General features: G+C 41.5%; 1 protein-coding gene across 3 annotated transcripts; it reads left to right on the plus strand.

Moving 5' to 3' along the window:
• Positions 1 to 7,089: 7,089 nt before the first annotated feature.
• Positions 7,090 to 20,593, plus strand: LOC119650151. 3 transcript variants are annotated; one of them, XM_038052690.1, is made up of 2 exons: positions 7,090 to 7,240; positions 20,151 to 20,593. In XM_038052690.1, the coding sequence occupies exon 2, from the start codon at positions 20,156 to 20,158 to the stop codon at positions 20,486 to 20,488; it is 333 nt and encodes a 110-aa protein (XP_037908618.1). In that variant the 5' UTR covers positions 7,090 to 7,240; positions 20,151 to 20,155; the 3' UTR covers positions 20,489 to 20,593. The 3 variants fall into 3 exon arrangements, with proteins under 3 accessions (XP_037908618.1, XP_037908617.1, XP_037908620.1); XM_038052689.1 differs by having other exon boundaries at positions 7,101 to 7,343; XM_038052692.1 differs by having other exon boundaries at positions 7,102 to 7,244.
• Positions 20,594 to 20,800: the final 207 nt, after the last annotated feature.

The raw sequence follows: 20,800 nt of genomic DNA on the forward strand, positions 1-20,800 counted from the left end.
AACCGAAAAATCTGAAAAAAATTCTTGAAGCTGCCTCTATATGGTGCCCAGGCCTCAAAATACTCTCCATATTAGGAAAATTGAGTAAACCCCCCTTAAGTTTATTCCAGAGTTATAAAAGTTGGTAGTAATAAAAAATATAACATGAAGCATATTATCCCCAAGTTTGATCAAAATCATACTATTAGTTGCAAAGTTGCAGTACCTTAAAGTTGTCTTTACCGTTTAAATTTACAACCCGAAGTACTAAATCTGACATGCTAAATGCATATACATAAGGGGCTTCGTACAAATGGAATAGTTCTACACACAAATATACTCACAGAAGAAGCAAACAAAACCTTTCATACCTGAAGCGCCCAGCTTTCGGTTTCGCGACTTGTTTAGATTTTCCAGACAGATAGTATCTGAGTCAAAAATTCAGTTTCAATCTAAGACCGTGTTGTATGACGCGATCATTCCGTTTTTGGACAAGTTGCTCGAGATCATTATTGCTTCGAGACGCCTGGAAAACATCATCTGCATATAGCAGCGTATAGGGCACTAGACGACCGTGTGGCACACGAACAAACACCTTCTCCAGATTGCAGATGCAATTTAAAACGCGGGGCGTGTATTTTGTTAGTAGTTCCTCAGTTCTTGACAAATCCGGTTTGATTCACGGGTATTTTAGCGATTTCGCGATGGTCAAGAATGCATTCACAATCCTTCATGGACCGGATCGGACGTAATTTGAACATTCTGTTCGACTGCATTTCTTTTTCCATATTTGAACTGTGGTACTTTCTTGCCATTCAGATGATGATCGACCTACCTCAATGAAACGATATAAAAATTCACTAAACCACAGTATTAGAGCTGGTACCCAATCCAGACCTCAGATGAGATGTTGTCAGGTCCTGTTGCTATCCTAGATTTCATTCGTTTTATTGCTTCCTCGACTTTAGTGTCTCTGACAGATAGAATTGGTCCAAATGTCGGCAATTATGGCGGAAGTCGAGGATGAACCAATTCTTCTTCCGATAAAATCTGCTCGAAATGTTCTCGTCATTTATCCGTCGCGGCTTCTTTGCTTCTCGGTTGGCATTCTTGTAAATTTGTCAATTGGCCAACATTTTAATTATGGTAGAGGCGATTTGTTTTCACGGACCTTTATTTAAACACCATCATTCCAAAGCCAGATATCTCGGTTGAAGAACCGTTTACCTGGCCTGGTGACCACGAGATTGGTTTGTGTGTCTTTAGCTTGATGCCACGATTCTTCCATATTCATAATAGTGGGTAATCGCGTAAATGAGATCATTTCTTCTTTCTTCCCACGAAATTGCCACCACTTAACGGTGGTAAAATATCTGTGGCTTATGAGAATATTGTCGATTTGCGTTTCACTGTTCCCACTATAAAATGTAGGAAGATGAAACAATCGTTTGATGAACCATGTATTCATAATTACAGGCTCATGTGAGTGGGCAAAATCAACTATATGCTCGCCACCCTGCGTGCTTCAGACCCTTTTCCCCCATGACATCTGTTGCCATCTGCTTTTTCACCCACATGACCATTGCGGTCGCCTGTAATGGTATAGTCATCAAGAGCACTTTACAGGTTTTTGTATTGAGAATTTGCCAGAATGCATCTTTCTCAGCATCAGGTCGACCTGTCTGAGGTGCATACGCGGTGAAGAAATGAATAGTGCGAACAGCTGTTATAATTATGAGTTCAACCGGTCATCAAATCGTTCGACTTCTCTAATGGCATCACGAAAACCCTCTAAGATGGCAAAGTCAACACTATATTGAGTGTGTGGGCTACCCAAATACAGAAGTTTAGAACGATGTTTACCATCTTCGTCTTTTAGATCGCAACTTTTGACACCAGATCATCGGGTTTCTTGTAGAGCGCTGACATCGATGCTACTTTTCCGAAGGGTCTTTCCAGTAAGGATGTCAATATTTAGCGTGCAGACACATATTTGATTTGTTTAGTCTAATTTACTTACGTCCTGGAGCCGTTCATGCTTTTCCCCATTTCTTGACAGGACCAAGGACCGTCCTGCCGCGTCGACTGGGGTGAACGCCCTCGCTCAAGAAACGTTGAAGGAAACCGTTTCCAATCGCTCACTTAGAAGCAAAACTTGAAACCGCATGGCAATCAAGTTTTAATTGAGTACGTAAGAAATCTGAGGCAGGTTCCTTAATGTCCATCACAGTGCTCGGAGCAATCGAATCGGGCATTTCATCATCATCGGTAACATCAGCGTTAAGAGCAATGTTGGCAATGGCAACGTCGGCAGCGGCAAAGACGGTGGCGGCAGCATCGTCGAAGAAGCCGCGGAGCACATGCAGGTACGGATGTGCGTCAGGTGGGAGGTGTAGTTTTAAGGCGGTGGAGATTGTCTTTCAGCAGGCACAGCAATCCCGAGTCTGCCAGACCCGATCTCTTGTCGAAGACCGGATCACTTGGGAGTCTTGGGTTCTCCCCGTACACCAGCTCCGCGGGGCTGGCAGCAAATTCCTCTCGGCGGGTTGTTCGGAGGCCAAGTAGGACGAGAGGCAAGACCTGAGTCCAGGACGGATTGTCGTGAGCCACAATGGCGGCTTTCAACGTCCGGTGCCAACGCGCCAGCATACCATTGGATTGCGGGTGGTAGGCCGTACTCCGCTGGCGGTTGAATCCCAGGAGTCCGCTTAACTCCGAGAAAAGGGTGGACTCAAATTGCATTCCCTGGTCAGTGATGATCACTGCAGGTACGCCAAAGCAAGAGATCCACTCTCGACAGAGGGTTTCGGCACAAGATTGCGCCGCAATGTCTTTCAGAGGTATTGCCTCAGGCCACCGCGTAAACCTGTCAATGATTGGAAGGCAATACTTGAAACCGTGCGAGTCTCGCAAAGGGCCTACGATGTCGAGGTGTAAGGTGTGGAACCGCTTGGTAGTGCGGAGAAATGAGCCCACTTGTTTCTTTACATGCCTGGTGACCTTGCACTTCTGGCAAGCGATGCACTCTCTGGCCCAGTAGTCGACATCCTCGATCATGGAGGGCCAGAAGTATTTCTCGGTGACTAGCCGATTTGTTGTTCTGATGCCTGGATGCACTAAGTCGCGAACTGCGTGGAACACTTCCCTGCGAAAGGTGGCCGAAATGTATGGCCGAGGTCCCCGAGGCTTCGCAGCAGGGCGAGAGGTTCGAGCCGGGCAATTCCCGAAATTTGTATTTGGGGTTGAGACTCTAAAGTACTGCGCCATCTACCTGCGCCTTGGCGATAGCCGAGAAGTCGAGTCAGGCGGGGATGTTAACCTCGGAGACAAGTGACAAAGCATCAGTAACTATGTTGTCCTTGCCGCACACGTGCTGTATGTCAGACGTGATCTGGCTTATAAGGCTCAGGTGTCAAAGCTGACGAGAGGACGCTTTGTCAGGCTTTTGTTTCAAAGCATACGTGAGAGGCTTATTGTTCGTAAACACTGTGAACGGCCTGCCTTCTAGGGAGAAGCGGAAGTACTTAATGCTCAAGTATGCAGCGAGCAGTTCTCTATCGTAGGTGCTGTAGTTCCGTTGAGCGGGGTTTAACTGTCTGGAGAAGAAACTCAACGGCTCCCAGACTTGATTCACCTTTTGGTGAAGAGCAGCACCTAATGCAATGTTAGAGGCATCAACAAAAACGGCTAGGGGTGCATCTTGTCGAGAAAATGCCGCGAGTGTAGCATCAGCCAGTTGTTGTAAGGATTTATCAGACGCGCGGGCAGTCTCTTCAGACCACACAATCTCTTGTGTGTCCTTTGTTTTGGGGCCAGACAAGTACCCGTTCAAAACGGATTGGTGTTGGGCAGCTTTGGGCAGGAAACGACGATAGAAGTTTAGCATGCCCTAGAACCTCCGCAAATCCTTCACAGCTTTCGGACGCGGAACACTTGTAATTGCTTGCACGTTGTCTGGGTCGGGCTGTATTCCGTCAGGGGAAATGAAGTGGCCGATGAATCTGACCTGTGTTTAAAGAAATTTGCATTTATCAACGTTTAGGACTGAACCGGCCTCAAGGAGACGTTGAAAAATGCACTCGAGAAAGGCTAAGTGCTCGGACTCAGTGGAAGAAGTGACCAAAACATTATCCAAATACACGAAACTGAAGTTGAGGTTTCGCAGGACCGAATGACTAAACCTGAACAACCCGAAAGTCATCCGTGTGAACTCGGAGAGTCCCAAGGGTGTGCATATTGCCATCTTTGGAATGTCTTCTGGAGCTACAGGGAGTTGATGATACGCCTTGGTTAAATCCAAGGTCGAAAAGATGCGGCAGTTTGCGAGATGATGCGCAAAATCGTTGATGAGCGGAATAAGGTATCGGTCTGGAACAGTCTGTGCGTTTAGGTTTCTGTAATCCCCACATGGGCGCCATTCGCCATTTAGCTTAGGGACCATATGGAGTGGGGAAGACTAACAGCTGTCCGAAGGTCTGCCATCGCCACCATTTAATACGCGGTGGGCCAGTGCGTTGCTCACACTGTTTTAAAAGTGGCTTAGTTCGCAGAACGGCAATCAATGTCCGATGTTGAGGTGCGATGATCTCATAGAGAACGGCTTTGCAATCAGTGACAGTGGTAAAATGTCGGCATCTTATGAGATATAGTCGATTACTGTTCCCACTATAAAATGTCGGAAGATGAGACAATCGTTTGATTAACCATGTATTCATAAGTACAAGGTCATAGGTGTCCGCAAAATCGATTATACGATCGTCATCCTCATTGCGCGCTCCGAACCCCTTTCCCCCATGGCACCTTTTACCGTCTGCATTTTCACCTACATGACCCCAGTGATGATATAGTCGTCAGCAGGCACGTGACAACCCTTTCCATCGAGAAGTTGGCAGAAGGCATCTTTCTCGACATCGTATTTGTTTTCTTCAGACTAACTTACTTACCCCCTGATGCCACTCATACATCAAGAATCTTTGCCCATTTCTCGACAGCACCGGGGCCCGTCTTGCCGCGTCGACTGAGGTGGACGTCCTAGCATTTTTCCTGGGCTGGTTACTCGATCCGATCATCTTATTTGTATCGACATTGGAGAGAACGTTGTCTCAAACCCTCCTCCTTTACCTGGGCTTGGGATCAGCATACTATGTTAATAACATGCCTGTGGCGCAGCAGGGCTAAATTTAAATTTATTTCGAATGTTGTTAATTCGACTGTCAGATGCCCGGTGTTCTCCGTGGTGGAGTAGGCTTGGAAATGAAATGTGAAAAATAATTGAAGTTTAAAAAGTGGAGTTGACGATTGATTTTCAGCCAAGCTAAACGAATTATTGAAAAGTTGTAAAATTTTAACTTTGAGAGAGTCTCGATAATTATTCCTTAATTTTATATCAATTAATTTATTTAAGCAGTGATTTCTAAGTTTATTTTAAAATGTTAAGGCTCCGAATCGAAAGTAGTTGCTAGCGATACTCATATCGAATATCTGAAGAATCTAGAACAATCAGGTCGTATCAAGACCAAATGGCAGACTTTCAAGCTTGTTGATACTATTCACGAAAAACCCTAGAACTCTACGACGGTAAAAAAATAGAGCAACCATTCCATCGAGCATTTTTCTTCGAACGCATGGTACTATCCACCTTAAAGAATTTCGACCATCACATATAAAAAATCGAAAGAAGCGAAAAAAATATTTTGGGCAACTTTTGAAGAGAAGTGCACCACTGTGCGACAGTCCACTCTTCTGCGATCAGAAGTAATAGGGACACGATAGTGACGGTAAGGTAAGGTATCCCTTTCGAGGCCTATGTCAGCACCCCTTTAGTGACGCATATTCGCAACTCCCAAATCTATTGCTAATCAGGATATGGTCGATCGATTAGAAGTGTTTCATCACCTCTGTTTCCTACCAGTTGAAACCCAGCTTACGAGATAATGAAGAAATCTACAAATTTTTTAGGGTTGTTATTCTGGTGACTAAGACCATTCCTCCTCATGACATGTTCGAACATTGAGATAACCCGTCACTATCACAATGTTACCTTTGAAAAACCGCCTGCTCGCAGAAAGCATCTTGCTCCACTATATCGAAAGTCTCCGTTAGTGCATAGCACTGCACGATTGTGATGCTCCCTATCAGTATCGGTGTCCGGTCTAGGCCTGCCTTAGTAAGGAACTCTAGACATCCCGGTTTTGCGCCGAGGTCCACAAATTTGATATCCCTAAAAGCTGGCTGTCGTCCTGACCTACGCCATGGCTCGATCTCAGGCAGCGTCTGTCTCGTCTTCTTAACTGGACCACAAATTCGCGGTCAAGGTCCGGTCAGAGATTAGCCTGAGGGCCATGAGAGGTCCATTCGATGATGATGCACACATCTCTACATTCCTAGTAGGATAGGCCTGATCGGTTAGGATTAGCCGCCAAAGGATGAAGACTTCTAGAATCAACCAGCACAGCTGCATGTTAGCTGGTCTTGGCAGGCCATTTTAGACGATCTGAATAGCACTTTTTGGTTGGAATAGGGGCTGGGATATTTCTGAGTTGACAATGCAAGACAAACCGTTATTCGATAGAGCCAAATGGCGAAACCGATCACGACGAGCCGACCCCGCTTGTGAACGGGACAAAGGTTGAAGAAAAAGAAGAAGAATGCAAGACAAACCATTAAACAAATCTAAATCCTGAGTACGAATGCATTCTTCTCTATTTTTACGGTGCGCAAAGTGCAATTGCCACATTAGATAAATCCTAAAGTTGGGAAAGGTTCATAGTAACATCACTCAACTGTTACCGGGATTGAAGTGTTCGCTTTTACCGCATTAAGTAATACTAGCAAAATATAGCTACACGGGTGTGGTGATTGCATTGGTTTTGTTGATTTGATCGTGACTGAATCGATATTCGCAAGTGAAAAAATCGATATTTCATAACGGCTGGTGGACGCCATAACAAATTCAACGAAAAATATTGGTCCAGATCCGTCTGAGTATTAATCATGCACTGGTCAACCACCACTGGTTTCAACTGTAGGCACCCCGGTTGACAGTGCCAACAAACGAACAACTTCACTGGTCCATTATGCGAGGTGCAGGTGCTGGAAAACAGGCCGCCCCATTGTATAGACTCACTGCTCCAGCGGGCAGACTGCAGATAGGCCACGGCGCTCCTACTTTATAGGAACCTTCCGTGGCGGATTGGTGGCAATCATGAAATCCACATAAAAGATCGGCAACATTCATATGTAAGCCAGTTGCCTAATAAACGTGAGTGAGTTCAAAGAGTTCCAATCAAATTACACGACAAATACAAGTAGTTAACGTACTAACGGCCAATTTGTTCGATTTCAATCTCTTCGGGAAAAATAAGGTAATAATACTGAAAAACAATGGCGAAGACAAAAGCCATGAGGCAAAAGTGAACGTTTCGTAATAACCGACGTGCATTACACGCATGACAAAATAGTGCAACTGAATGAAAGTTAAGTAGTGATTAAAGCTAAATGTGATGCACGTTGAATTAGAATGTGATGTTTCGAAATGGATTAGCTACTGATTCGGTAATCGGCATTACTAGAAGGTCGCCATTGATTGGATTCCGCTGATAAAGTCGCCCAAATGATCACGTACACTTGATTCAAACTAAAACGCGAATAAAGATACTCATTGGAAGCAAGTGCGATACCTTGGTCAAAAGCGTGAAACAAGTAACGAAGCGTTCAATGCCAAAGAACATGTTTGAAATGTTCTTTCTATATAAATTAGCGAATTATCTTAAACTTTACTTATTGGAACGCCGAATTAACAAAAAGTTGAAAGGTGGACGTAATAGTTGTGCATTTATTATACAAACCGCCCATGTTTTTATCTTATTGTGTCACGGATGGAACCAATCTATCAATTGTTCCTGCAAAATTTTCTGAAATACGTACATATATAGATGTTAATTTGTCGCGTTGCTGGGAAGTTACCCTGAGTTATTTACTCACTTTTGATAAGTGAATCTAATAAAAGCAACCCAAAGGCGCTCAAGGACGAAATCTTTAACAGTGTATGAGAAATTCGAATGCAATCTCCTTTGAATTGCGCTAAGGACAGAATCAAGAATAACTCGGTGCTGAATTCTTGAACATTGTTTTCGAAACCCTCATACGCTATTCCAGTTTCCATGGTTTGATAATCGCAGCATCCGGAATCTAGTTAAATTTCGATTCCAAAATATTTTTGATTGGATGCTTACGACCAGTAATATAGGTGGTTCCGCACCAAGCGAGACAGATGATAAAAATAGAATAATTTGAAATAAAGCAGGTTCATCAGGCAATGTATATAATAAATTCATTCTAGAGGTTTTAAAAATAATTAAATTTATTCGAGGAGAGGGGGCAGTGGATAGAATTTTACGGCCATAATCGCCCTCAAGATTAATTCTTATTTACATTCAAGTTACTGCATAATTTAAAAGAAGGTCATGTGGTCTTCGCAACATAAAGTGGCTGCAAATAATTGCAGACTACATGAAACCAGAATTAAATTTCAACAAGCACTTTTCAGTGCATATGTGTATGTGGCAGAGAATGTTTCTTGGCCACTGAACAATTTAAAACTTAGTTTCTGAACCAGATAGCTCAAAACCGAAAGCTGGAGTAGAAGAGTTTCTATGCAGCATGCAATATTTTTCTTTTATAAAATGTGGGTATTCCCATAGCCATCCAAAAGAAGTATATTAAACCGTTACAATGAATAATAAGCAATAATCTGACAAAAAAAAAATTCAGAAAAAGATTTTATTAACTAAGGCAATGACTATCGTGCGAACGAAAATTATCATGGCATATATAGCAATAACTACTGCACTTTTAAATCCTGGAATATAAAATCACTGAACAAATCTGGTGCTATCAAAAGCCTTCTCCAACAGGCCATGGAGTACAAGCTCGAGGTTTTAGTAGTCAAGGAAATGAATTAGAATAAGGTAACCGTTGTGAGGTCTCACACAATTGTCAAAAATGGGGAGCCACCAGGAAAACTTCAGTTTGGAGTCGCTTTCTTCGTGGATAGAGAATTTAAAGCTAATATTATTGACTTCAAACTTATACACGAAGGATTGTGTGCGATTCGCTAAACAACCCACTTCCAAGATTTGAAGTAGCATAACTAAAAAATGATCTGACAGTGGAAGATTACAAGACAAACCTGGAAGAACGATCAGGCCTTATTCTCCAGAATCCTTCGGAGAAGCCTATAGATGATACCTAGTATGACTTAAAATGTGCTATCAGAACAGCAGCGAAAGAAATGGTTGGATATGAATGCCGGCACCAGAGAAATTATTGGTTGGATGATAAATGCCAATAGGCCCTTGGCAAGGAAAACGAGGCGTACAGACTACATGTAGCGCGAACCTGAACGAGGAAGTGAGAAAATTACCAAAACCTCCGAACAGCTAATCAAATATTACGGCAAAAGAAACGAACGAACACCATAATAACGAAAACACTGAAAATTGACGACAACATTGCGAGTAACAACACAACACAAGTCGATAAAGTGGTGAAGAGTTTGAAGCGTGGATATCAATCCTAAACCGACCTTTGTAAAAGCAAAAATTTAGCAATTATTGAGAGTGAGAGGGAAACACATGTGGGAGGTGCGTCTAATTTCAAATAACTCCTAAAGCCCATCGCATACAACTCAATCGCCAGAACCTACGAGATTTATGATTGAGCATAACATTGGATCGCCAACATTGGAAGAAATAGAGTCTCCAATAAAACGTTAAAAAATTAATAAGACAATGACATTCCTGGAACTCCAGACATCCCGGGTTTCCGCAGAGGTCCACTAATTCGATATCCCTAAAAGCTGTCTGAAGTCCTCCCCTACGCCATCGTTCCATCTCAGGCAGGGTCTGCCTCGTTTTCTATTTCTACCATAGATATTGCCTTTGTAGACTTTCCAGGGTGGATCATCCTCATCCATACGCATTAAGTGAACCGCCCATCGCAACCGCAGCCGGGTTTTATCCATAACCAAGCGCGGGAGGGGGAGAGGGTATCGCTCATAAATTTCGTCGTTATGCAGGTTGCGAAATCGTCCGTCCCCATGCAGGGTTCCTAAAATTCTTCGGCGAATTCTTCTCTGGAACGTGACCCAGAGTTGTCAATTCTTCTTGCTAAGAACCCAAGTCTCCGAGCAATACATGAGGACTGACAAGATCATTGTCTTGTACAGTAAGAGCTTTGACCCTATGGTGAGACGTTTCGAGCGAAACAATTTTTGAAAGTTGAAATAGACTTCCAACAATCGTGCGCGGATTTCATCATCGTAACTGTTATCGGTTGTGATTTTCGACCCTAGATAGGAGAAAAAACCAAGGGTTCAAAGTTGTATTCTCCAATTTTCATTCTTCTTGTTTGGCCAGTGCGGTTTGATGTTGTTCGTTGGTTGGCTTTTGGTGCTGACGTTGCCACCATATATTTCATCTTACATTCATTGATGTGCAGCCCGAGATCTAGCACCACCTGCTCCATCGCGCATGATGTCGATACCGTCAGCATAGGTCAGTAGTTGGGTGGACTCAAAGAGGATTGTTGCTCCGCATTTACCTCAGCATCACGGATCACTTTCTCGGGGGCCAGGTTAAAGAGGACGCATGATAGGGTATCCCCTTGTCGTAGACCGTTGTTGATGTCGAATGGTCTTGAGAGTGATCCTGCTGCTTTTATCTGGCCTCGCACATTGGTCAGCCTAGTCAGTCTTATTAATTTCGTCGGGAAACCGAATTCTCTCATGGCCGTGTAAAGTTTTACCCGGGCTATGTTGTCTTAGGCAACTTTAAAGTCAATGAAAACATGATGCAACTGGTAGCCATATTGCAGCATTTTTCCATCGCTTGTCGCAAAGAGAACATCTGATCTGTTGCTGATTTGCCTGGAGTGAGGCCTCTTTGGTATGGGCCAATGATGTTCTGGGCGTATGGGGCTATTCAGCCTAGCAAGATAACGAAGAATATCTGGATGGTACTCAGCAACGCGATACTTCTATAATTGCTGCACTGTGTGATATCTCGCTTTTATGTATGGGACAAAAATTCTTCATTGCCAGTGGTCAGGCATTGATTCGCTGTCCCACACCTTGAGTATAAGTTCAAGAACTGCTTGGTGTAATTGGTCGCCTCCATATTTAATCAGTGCGGCTGTTCCATCAGCTCCTGGCGACTTATAATTTTTAAGCCGATGCATTACGCCACTGTTTCTTCCATTCTTGGTGATGCGGTCGTCTTCAGTTATTTTCCTCTTTATCCCGGCAGGATGAGCATCGAGGTGTGTAAAGCTTTATCCTGCTGAATTGCTGGTAACACATGCGCGTCTCGTGCAGTTGCTCCCTGTACATTTCGAGTTCACAGACTTTTTGGTTCTCCCATCGACGTATCTGCGTGTGTCCGTGTTCTTTGAGAGTGCACCATTGGCCAGTATGCAACAATCTTCGGTTCCATTGCTAGTTTACATTAATCGTCAATAATAACGTTCTTCAGATGGTTGTGAAATCATTTGTTGATGGTTCATCTCTAAGATCTCTGTTGACTGCGGTTATTGCGGTATCTGTATCCTCCTTATAGATATAGTTACGGAGGACTTCGAGCTCGAAACACCATGATAACGAGATATTTGCCAGAATCTTTATTTGCCACCCTATATGTTCTGATATTCATCAGGACACTGTTCGTTGTCATTGGTGGTTTTGTATAAGCTATGGGAGCTAAATTTTCACCTGTATAAGAGCTCCGTCACTGCTTAGTTTTTTTAAATCTCCAAATATGATTTTGATATCATACTTGGGCAGACTTCGAACGTTCGCTCTACTGCCTCGTAGAAGTTATCCTTCTCCGACTTTGCAGTCTTCTCTGTAGGGGCGTGAATGTTAATGAGGCTTATATTTCGAAATTTGCTCGCAATCACAGAGTGCATAGCCGTCCTTTTATGTTTTCAAAGCCGATAACAGTAGGTTTCATTTTTTGGCTGACTAAGAAACCTACTCCGAGCACATGGTTTTTTGGATAGACACTATAATATATGGTATGGTGGTTCTTCACCGAGAAACCGGCCCTATCCACCGCATATTTTGCAATGCTGTGAACTCAGCCCTATATTGGGACGGGGTATCGGCCAGCTTCTTGTCATCTTTTTCTTTGTACAGGGAGCGCACGTTTCATGACAAAATGCGCAAATTGTTAGTCCGTTTTCCTTGCCGGGTTCGTCGTTGCGTTAGTAGTACTGTTCGAAGCTCCTTCATCCTTCTCCGCCTGCAGTTTTCATTAAGAAAGAACTCCCAGCGATCACCACGTGGAGGTGGAAGTAAGGTTTGGTAGTAGAACTGTTGGTGTTGGTTCAGGAAGCCAACCCACGTTTTGCGAATCAGATGCAAACGTGAGTTGACGAGCTTGAATTTTCCAAATTAATCAAACTTCCAAAGCTACAATGGGCTGGGCACGTTCAACGTATGGACGACACTCAGATGCCTCAAAGAGTATTCGAACGGACAACAAAAGGACGAAGATTCAAAGCGTTACTAATGTTCAAAATTTCGGTTAAACAAGATCATGAGGTCAACATTCTTTTTGAAATTCATTATTACATTTTAATATAGTTGTTTTTATTTATCACTCTTATATCTGCTTAGATATGTAAAATTAGAGACTATTTAGAGGGACTGAGCCTTATAGAGTCGGCCGTGATTTATACAGAGAGTGCGCTCGCATTAATTAAGCATAACTATCATTCTGAAATGTTAATACGATATTCTTGGCAATACTTGCTTTCGAAATATCTAAAAAGTTCCCCTGAAATTTACGAAACCCTACAGCATTTCCCAAGTGTGCTTGGCGTCCAAAAACCGGCTAAGAAAGGGAAAAATATTTGGGATTTGCTAGGTGTAGAGGATTTGGAATTGTCAGGAGTTTAATGGAAGCATTTAAGATGAATTTATTTTGTGTTTACTATGTACATATACATAACCTTTAGCCTGCTTTGCATTATGTTCACATTATCAGAGTTCGAAGTAGACTCTCTTTGAATTGCTGTTTTGACCTAGCATGAGAACGCTCGACATACAGTTGGTTACAGGATAGTATGCTGTCGTTCTCAAGTGGGCACATCAGGTTAACGACTTTTTAAGGACTGCATTACTGCATTTTTTTTTTTTTTAAATATAGCTATCTGAAAATACATCCTTAAAATTTCAAGTCGATCCATTCGGATGACTAAGATATGATCTTGCAAGAAGAAGAATCCTTTCCATAAGCAGCCTGAAGTGATCCGAAATCGTATGCCAAATCTGGGAATCTATAAGTCGGGGAATGCTCCGGTAACAGTTAATAGCCTCTATGGCTGACTACGGTCTAAAATGGGTAGACAGTAGTGTTAATCCTCGCAATAAGGCATAACGATAAAATCCAAACGCATGTGGGCGTATCGGGATGACATTAGAGTAAAGCCTTGACTGACATGTTTCTTTTGTTTGCGGACAATTTTGGCAACTACACCTACAATTTTTGCAGTCAGTTTTCACAGAAAGCGAAACATATCTTTTTAACATTTATGTTTTTCACGGGGCAGGGTAGATTGCGTAAACTTTGGAAATTAGTTTTCCAGAGTGGAAGTGATACGAGACCAGATGATACCGTAAGACACATTTCACCACACTTTGGATATTGGGATACTATAAGCTATACGTAATCAAGAATAATTGTGTTATGCTGAATATCTGTGTTAAATTACCCAATATAATTTAAATTTCTTTTAGGGTAGGCAAAAGTTAACGGCTCGTGATCGTTGAAAATAAAAAACTCCCTTAATTCAGCTATATGAAGTAAGTGGGGCAGATGCATCGCAGAAGATAGCTGAAGGTGCTTCTAGTTTCAAATGCGGAAACAGCATAGTCCGTTCCAATGCCTTTTTAGAAACTTCACTAGCTGCCGTTGATTCGTAAGGCCAGTTGATGGGGGAATTTCCCTGTGTGCTCCTGCTGCTATGCCAGAAGCCTATTGTAACAATTTAACATACCCAAGAATCCTCTGAACTGCCTTCTTCATTAATACGATTCAAATAACTCTGTCCCTTACACAGAATTTTACCCCCTGACTCAGCGAAACTGGTTCCTGTAAACTTGGTCCGGAGGGAGTGGCCCCCAAATCATTATCAAGCGTATCAGGTCGGGGCATTTGGTCTTTTCTATTGACTTTGATGCTCCAATTTCCAATCTCGATGCGCCAATCATTCGAAATTTATTTCGAATGTTGCGAATACCAGCGGACAAATGACGTCGCCGGCGCTCTCCACTCAGTTTAGACCTCGCCACAGGAGTGAAGAGCAGAGTGCCATGAAGGGGACGGCAAATGTCATTTTTAAAAAAAGAGAATGATTACAAAAAACTTCTTCGACGACTGCGACTCCTAGTTATAATTGATTACTTAAAGTGTATAACAAACTAATTATATTGAATTAAATTAATTGATCTGATATTCTAGTCAATAATAAGTACCACTATTATACATTAAAAGGATTTCTATCGGGATTTTATCATGTCTTGTTTTATCAGAGGGAGATTTTGATGGTGTGTTCTTTCCTAAGTGAAACCTATAAATGAAGAACAGATGTAATTGATAAAGGGAATTTAAGCCCTCAAATATATTTTCATCAGCACGAATTACATATTTGGTCCTACTATTTTGAGCACTTGTTTCATAATTTTTCAATGACGGATGTAGTCCCATATCGATCACAGATGTTTTCATTTCAGGCGTAGCTTTTTACACAATGATCCAACGCAAAATCTTCGTCTTCATTATCACAAAGGTTATACATTATATTCCACACAAATAAAAATAATAATCAGAAATAGTTTAGGCAAAATCAGTCAACAACAGTCCTCCAGAAAAATACTTCGTAACGTCCCTTGCAATTTTTCATTTCGAAAGTATTATTTGCATCCACGGAGTATAAAATTCGAATACTTTTGCCGCACCCTTAAAGCTGTTATGTCGTAATCCTAGAGGCTAATTTCAGCAGTTAAAATTTGATAGAAAGTTGTTCCGGAAAGGTTTGATGGTATTTCTGTAGTTATCTCTGATCTGAAATTCTATTTTCCACGCATCGACTAAAACGCGATTTTCAAAGACACTTATCGGTAATAAGAAACTCGTTCTCTGTTAATTTAAGGATGGGTCGACCCAAATGGAGTCAAAACCGTCAAAACAATGTAAAGGCGATAGCTCAGAGCATTCCAGATTTAAACTAGAATCCAAACTAGTGGTTGGGACTAACATTTTAAAGGTTACATTGCTGGTCCAACCCAAATATCTATGATCTTTTTTCGAAAATTTCGCAGATTATAACTATTTCCGTTTTTTCTCTTAAGGGGTGTTCGCAAAATAACATTATATCACTGAGGAGTGAGATCTATTTATTGAATCAACAAAACAGCTTTTCACTTACTTGGAAATCCTGGGAATCCGAAATCTTTCCCAAAGAGTGGAGGAAAGAAAATCATTAAAATTCCGATAGAGGGCCCCCGTATTGAATTTGACAATTGGAGTGTATTTGCGTGCTCACTGACGCAATAAAGCAAATAGCTAAAATAATTCAGGAATGGATCAAAGAACAACTCGAAGGTTTGATCGGCAGAGACCAAGTTGGTTTTTAAATTAGGTCCTTTTGCATTAAGCACGACAACAACTTGCAGGGGTGCGCGAAGTTCAGACCTCTGCTTTACTTGCTCTTCGTTGATTTCGAGAAAGTTTTCAACCCTGTCAACAGGGAGTATGTCTGGAAACCTCTACATAGGAAAGGCATTCCGGAGAAATTAATGAAATCAGAAGGACATATAACCCAGAATGCATACAATGCCACTTGTTGAAATATGTGTGAAATATTAGAGGAATTTGAAACCGAAAGAGAAGGCTTGTCTCATCACCGATATTATTTCTTCTTGTTGGTGGTAATATTCATAATGATTCCAGAGGATGCAGAGGACTTCAATGGACAACGAAATGTTTGCTCATACGGTTTGACTACGCTGATAAAATATCTTTGTGCTCTCATCGAGTGATGAACATTGGCCAAATGGCTTTGGATGTAGAGAAGGAGGCAAGTAGTATCGGATTATACAAAACCAAGGTTTTTAGTTTGATTAATATTCTTTCTATCTGTATTGCTGGTGAAAGCATTGAAGGCGTTGATGATTTCCATATTTCGAGAGTATCGTTTCTGCCAACGGCGGCACTGTACTTGATGTCACTCGCAGTTATCTTAACCACAATATTAATTTTTTTTGTTGAGGATGCTGGGAGTCCTGAGTCTGCACCCACTTAGTGACGGATCGAACCACTTGGGAAGCCACTTACTTCCTCTTTTGTAGTTCACGGACTCCTCTTTTTTGAGTTAAACCCAAGTTTTCAAAAAGCAAAAAAAATTGGATTGACGGTTTGATCCAGGGCAGAGGCAACTCATCAGACGCTGCCTCACCTCTGCCCTGGGAGCAGCGTGACCGAAAGTAACAACAGATGGTAATTGCTCCACTTAAATATAATCGCAAACACGTAATGGGTACGAATTATATTCAAGTGAAATCTGTCATCAGTCCAGACCTAACCCCTCAACGCTTGTTTTGCGATGATCGGTGAAAGAATTGAGACATAGCACACATTAATTCTCTGAACATTCTGTTATGAACCGATGGTTAATTATTTGAGTGCTGATCTGGATACACTCCCGAAGCCTTCAAATCATCCTCTAGCGTATCAAGCTACCGTTATGTCGGTCGGTTTTTCGGTTGCTTACCACCACCTTCGATGCCCAAACCAATCTTAGTAAGTAAATTCTCGTTAGCTCTTGTTACGTGACTATACCATCAAAGAGGCCTTTCAGGTCATTTTCTCACGATAGGTGCAACCCCATATCGATCGCGAATATCCTCATTTGGGATGTGATCCAGGTGTGTTACGCCACTAGTCCGACGAAACACCTTTGTCTCCATTACCGTTGTCTCTTATAGTCAACTAACAATCAGAACAATAGATCGTCGTCACAACGTCGATCACAAAGAACGCCAGTTGTGGCAAGCCACTTCATCCAGGGTGCGTTAATACGTGAAGCAATATCAAAACGCAATTCATTATTGGCTGATACATTGATCCCAGATATGTAAATTTCTCAGTTCTGGGCAGGTCACTGCCCTCTGACAGAGATATTCCCTGTTTCATAGTGATCGGTCGATAGAATTCCTGTTCTATTCAGAATCAACCTGGGACTGTTGCATGAGGCGATCATTCCGTTTTCGGAGTTCCTGGAGACAATTTTTTGTGGTGATGTATAAAACAAAAACAAAGAGGAGTGGTGAACGGGCACGTGGTGGGTGGTACACTGTCAAACGCTTTCTCTGGATCCAGAAATGCAATGTAATGATTGCGATGCATCTCACGACATTTCTCCATGAGTAACATTGCAGCGTGTATTAAGTTAGTAGTTCTGCGATTCGTGACAAACCCCGTTTGATTCACGGTTACTTGAAGAATGTCGCGAATATGGTTGTCAAGAATTGAACGATCGTGCTTTCTTGCCAATCAGATGGTGTTCTACCTCTTTTATTAACCCGACTGAAAAATTCACTGAGCCCCAAGATTGGATCCCAGCTCTTTGCTTTCCAGAACTCAGATAGGATGTCGTCAGGTTCAGTTGCTTTCAACGATTTCATTAATTTTTTTCCTTCACATTGAATATTAACAATAATTATTGGATGTTTCTGAGAAGAGCACCCATTTCGTTTAATTTACAAACGGATTTACTTTGGGTATAGTTAGCATACTTCTACCACGTCTATTCCATGATTTTGTTTGTTGAATTTTTTGTCATGTTACTGATATTCCTTTCTAATTCCTACTTATTGCTGCTTCTGTTTTATGTGTTGACTCTACTCCCTAAATCACATCTTTGTTCAAGTTAGGATCAATCAGCGCTGGGGTGCGCCGTTTTGATGCCACAAATTCCTAAGATAATGACTGCTGTTATGAAAGTAGGGAGGCAGAGTCCAACCGGCTCAGATCTTCAGCCCGTAGCATTCACAAAGGAAAGCAGCTCTCCTACCCTGTATGTATTCGAGCAAACCACCGCACCGACTCCACAGACCATCTTTGATCCGTCGGTGAATAACACTGTGTCATCGCCTCCCAAACCGCCTTCCCTTCCAATCTTCCACTCTGCCCTGGTTGGAAAGTCCATAGCATTCTCGTGAAGTTCAGCTTGCGTTTGGCATAGTCTGTGGAGAATGCTCAGATTTCCCGAGGTACTACGTCCAGGATATTACTACGGCCGTAGGGCTTCGCTATCCAGCATTTGGACTCACATATTCTGGCGACACTGCACACTACAACGAATTTAGTGCAGGAGTACATTCAGAGCATCTGCCGGGCAGGACAGCAGTGCCCCAGTAGCACCTGCACACGCGGCTTTTTGAATCCTCTTAAACTTCGTTCTATTGTACTTTTTGCTCAGAGCCTACCACCATAGAATAGGGCCGCACGATAGGATTGGACGCACCACAGCTATGTACATCCAGACAACCATCCTCGGCCAGAGACCCCATTTTTTTTTGCAATTTGCATCACTTGCATCAATTGCACTCTTGAATCATAAGCACTTATGGTTGTTTGCGATATAGGTTTCTCTTCCCAGAGAATGTATTTAAGGGTTTGCACTTATTGAGATCCTGGCACGTGTTTGGACTTAACCATTGATCACATGTTTTTCCTGCAACCAGGTCCGATGAGAGATGGACGAAAGGGGGATTCCCCTTGGACCCGGAGTTTTCTCGAGGGCCCGCAATAGAGAAACTTCAACAAAATTATAGATTAATTATGCAATTTTTCTATTTCTTAATTTTACATGTTTTTATTTTAGTTGTTTCACGACCGTCAAGTTCTAATTATAAAGTGATATTTTGAAGTTACTGATTCTGTAATTTTCTAGGCTCCTCCCTTGTTCTAAAAAATAGTCCTAACACTTTATACTTTTTTTTTCATTCCCCTTTTTTAATTTACATTATATGTAGTCGCTCTTTAACATGAATTTAAATTTTAAATGATAATAGTAATGGTTATAAATTACTGAATTTTTTTCTTCCCGTACCAGCCAATCCTTCTCTTAACATGCCTATTCCTCTCATTCGTTGAAATTCCTAGTTGCAAATAAAATTGATTGAGACTCTTTTAGGGAAAAATGTGACTCAGATACTTTGGTATGACTTTTTCTGTTGTATGTCACAATTAATGAGGAGAGGGATAAATGTTTAGATAAAGCAGGACTTCATATTAAAGTCAATTAAAGAAAAATGAAAGAGTGAGAAACTGAGAGAATTACTGCATTGACGAAGCAAAACAAAATTTCGAACCTTGAAAAACTATGAGGAACAATTTACTGAGTATCTACTGACGTTTTCAAAAGACACCACTTTAACAGGATGTTGCAAACCATTCTTCATGTCCGCTAATAATGAAGCTATCATATTTTTAAGTGAAGTGATTATCATGAAATTTACTCAATTTTTTGCCAATCCCAAGTAGGAAGCACCTAGTTGAGGTCAAAGGCATAATTGCTGAAATAACAAAGCATCACTACCTGCTTTCCTCATGTATGATACCAACTCAGCACTTTTTGCCGTTGCCCGCTAGAGAGTTGAATGAATTAATTAACCGGTGAAGACGTTCAATCTTTTGAGATGAATTTTAAATCCTCACAATAATATACGCGAATACTTGACCTCTCCAACCGGAATTCACGTTGGATATGCATAAAATTATATCTTTTGGAACTCCCAAGAGTTCACATTTCATAATCATTACATATTTTTTGCTGTTTCTAAAAATAGAGGAAAAAATAATCACGATTGAAAGAAATCAACAAATCAACCGCTCAATTTAAAGCCGAACCTTATTTCAATATTTTCTGCTTTAGTTTTTCTATTTTTAGAATGTACATTTGAAGTAACCTCTTGCGAAACAATTTTTATTCAGTTCAGAAATTTAATTACTATGAAGCTTAATGAAGTGTTTTTTGCAACACAAAATCTTTTTATTTTTTTTTGTTTTTGTTATACTAAAGCTTTTCCATTTTTAATATTCCAGTAAATATGAAAGCCATACTCATCCTAGTCGCCTACGTCAGCTTGGCCGCAGGACAGTTTATTATCCAACCCGTGCCACTCGTGTACCAACGTAGTCAAGTACCGCAGGAAGTGTCTCTGGCCCACCGTGCTGTTGTGGAAAATGCTTTAAGAGAATCACAGTTGCCACCGGAATATCTAAATAAGTTTTACAAAAACCCGAAAATTGCCGAAGCACTGGCCAAAGAGTCCTGGTTCACGGATAAGGAGATGCCCGTTTTCGATCGCGTTGCAGAAAAAATCCCACGAGAAAGAATATTCAAAATTTTCAAAGGTGCCGGATGGATTCGGCGAAGATAATTTTCTTTGGCCATAATCGGTTGTTACTTGTTGCCACAAATTTACCAATCTTAGATGTAAAATGTAATTTATTGAATGATATTAAAGCCATTTTTTGTTACTTTATAAAAGAACTTTCTCTACGATGAACTCTCCTGGCATTTATTTTTAAAATCACAGTCTGAACTCTAGTTTGAACGTTAAGACTAATAGACTGATCGGAAGGAGGAACAAACTTCGGCTTCTTCAAAATCAAATTTCTTTCTCACCCTTCTCATCTTTTGCTTCAGTTCCTTAGAGAACTTGAATGCATATTATATTTCTTTGAATGGC

This window comes from Hermetia illucens, chromosome 2, assembly GCF_905115235.1.
Source record: "Hermetia illucens chromosome 2, iHerIll2.2.curated.20191125, whole genome shotgun sequence".
Lineage (NCBI taxonomy): Eukaryota > Metazoa > Arthropoda > Insecta > Diptera > Stratiomyidae > Hermetia > Hermetia illucens.

Coding starts and splice junctions, on each gene's coding strand:
- LOC119650151 (XM_038052690.1), top strand. CDS start 20,156: ATGAAAGCCATACTCATCCTAGTCGCCTACGTCAGCTTGGCCGCAGGA.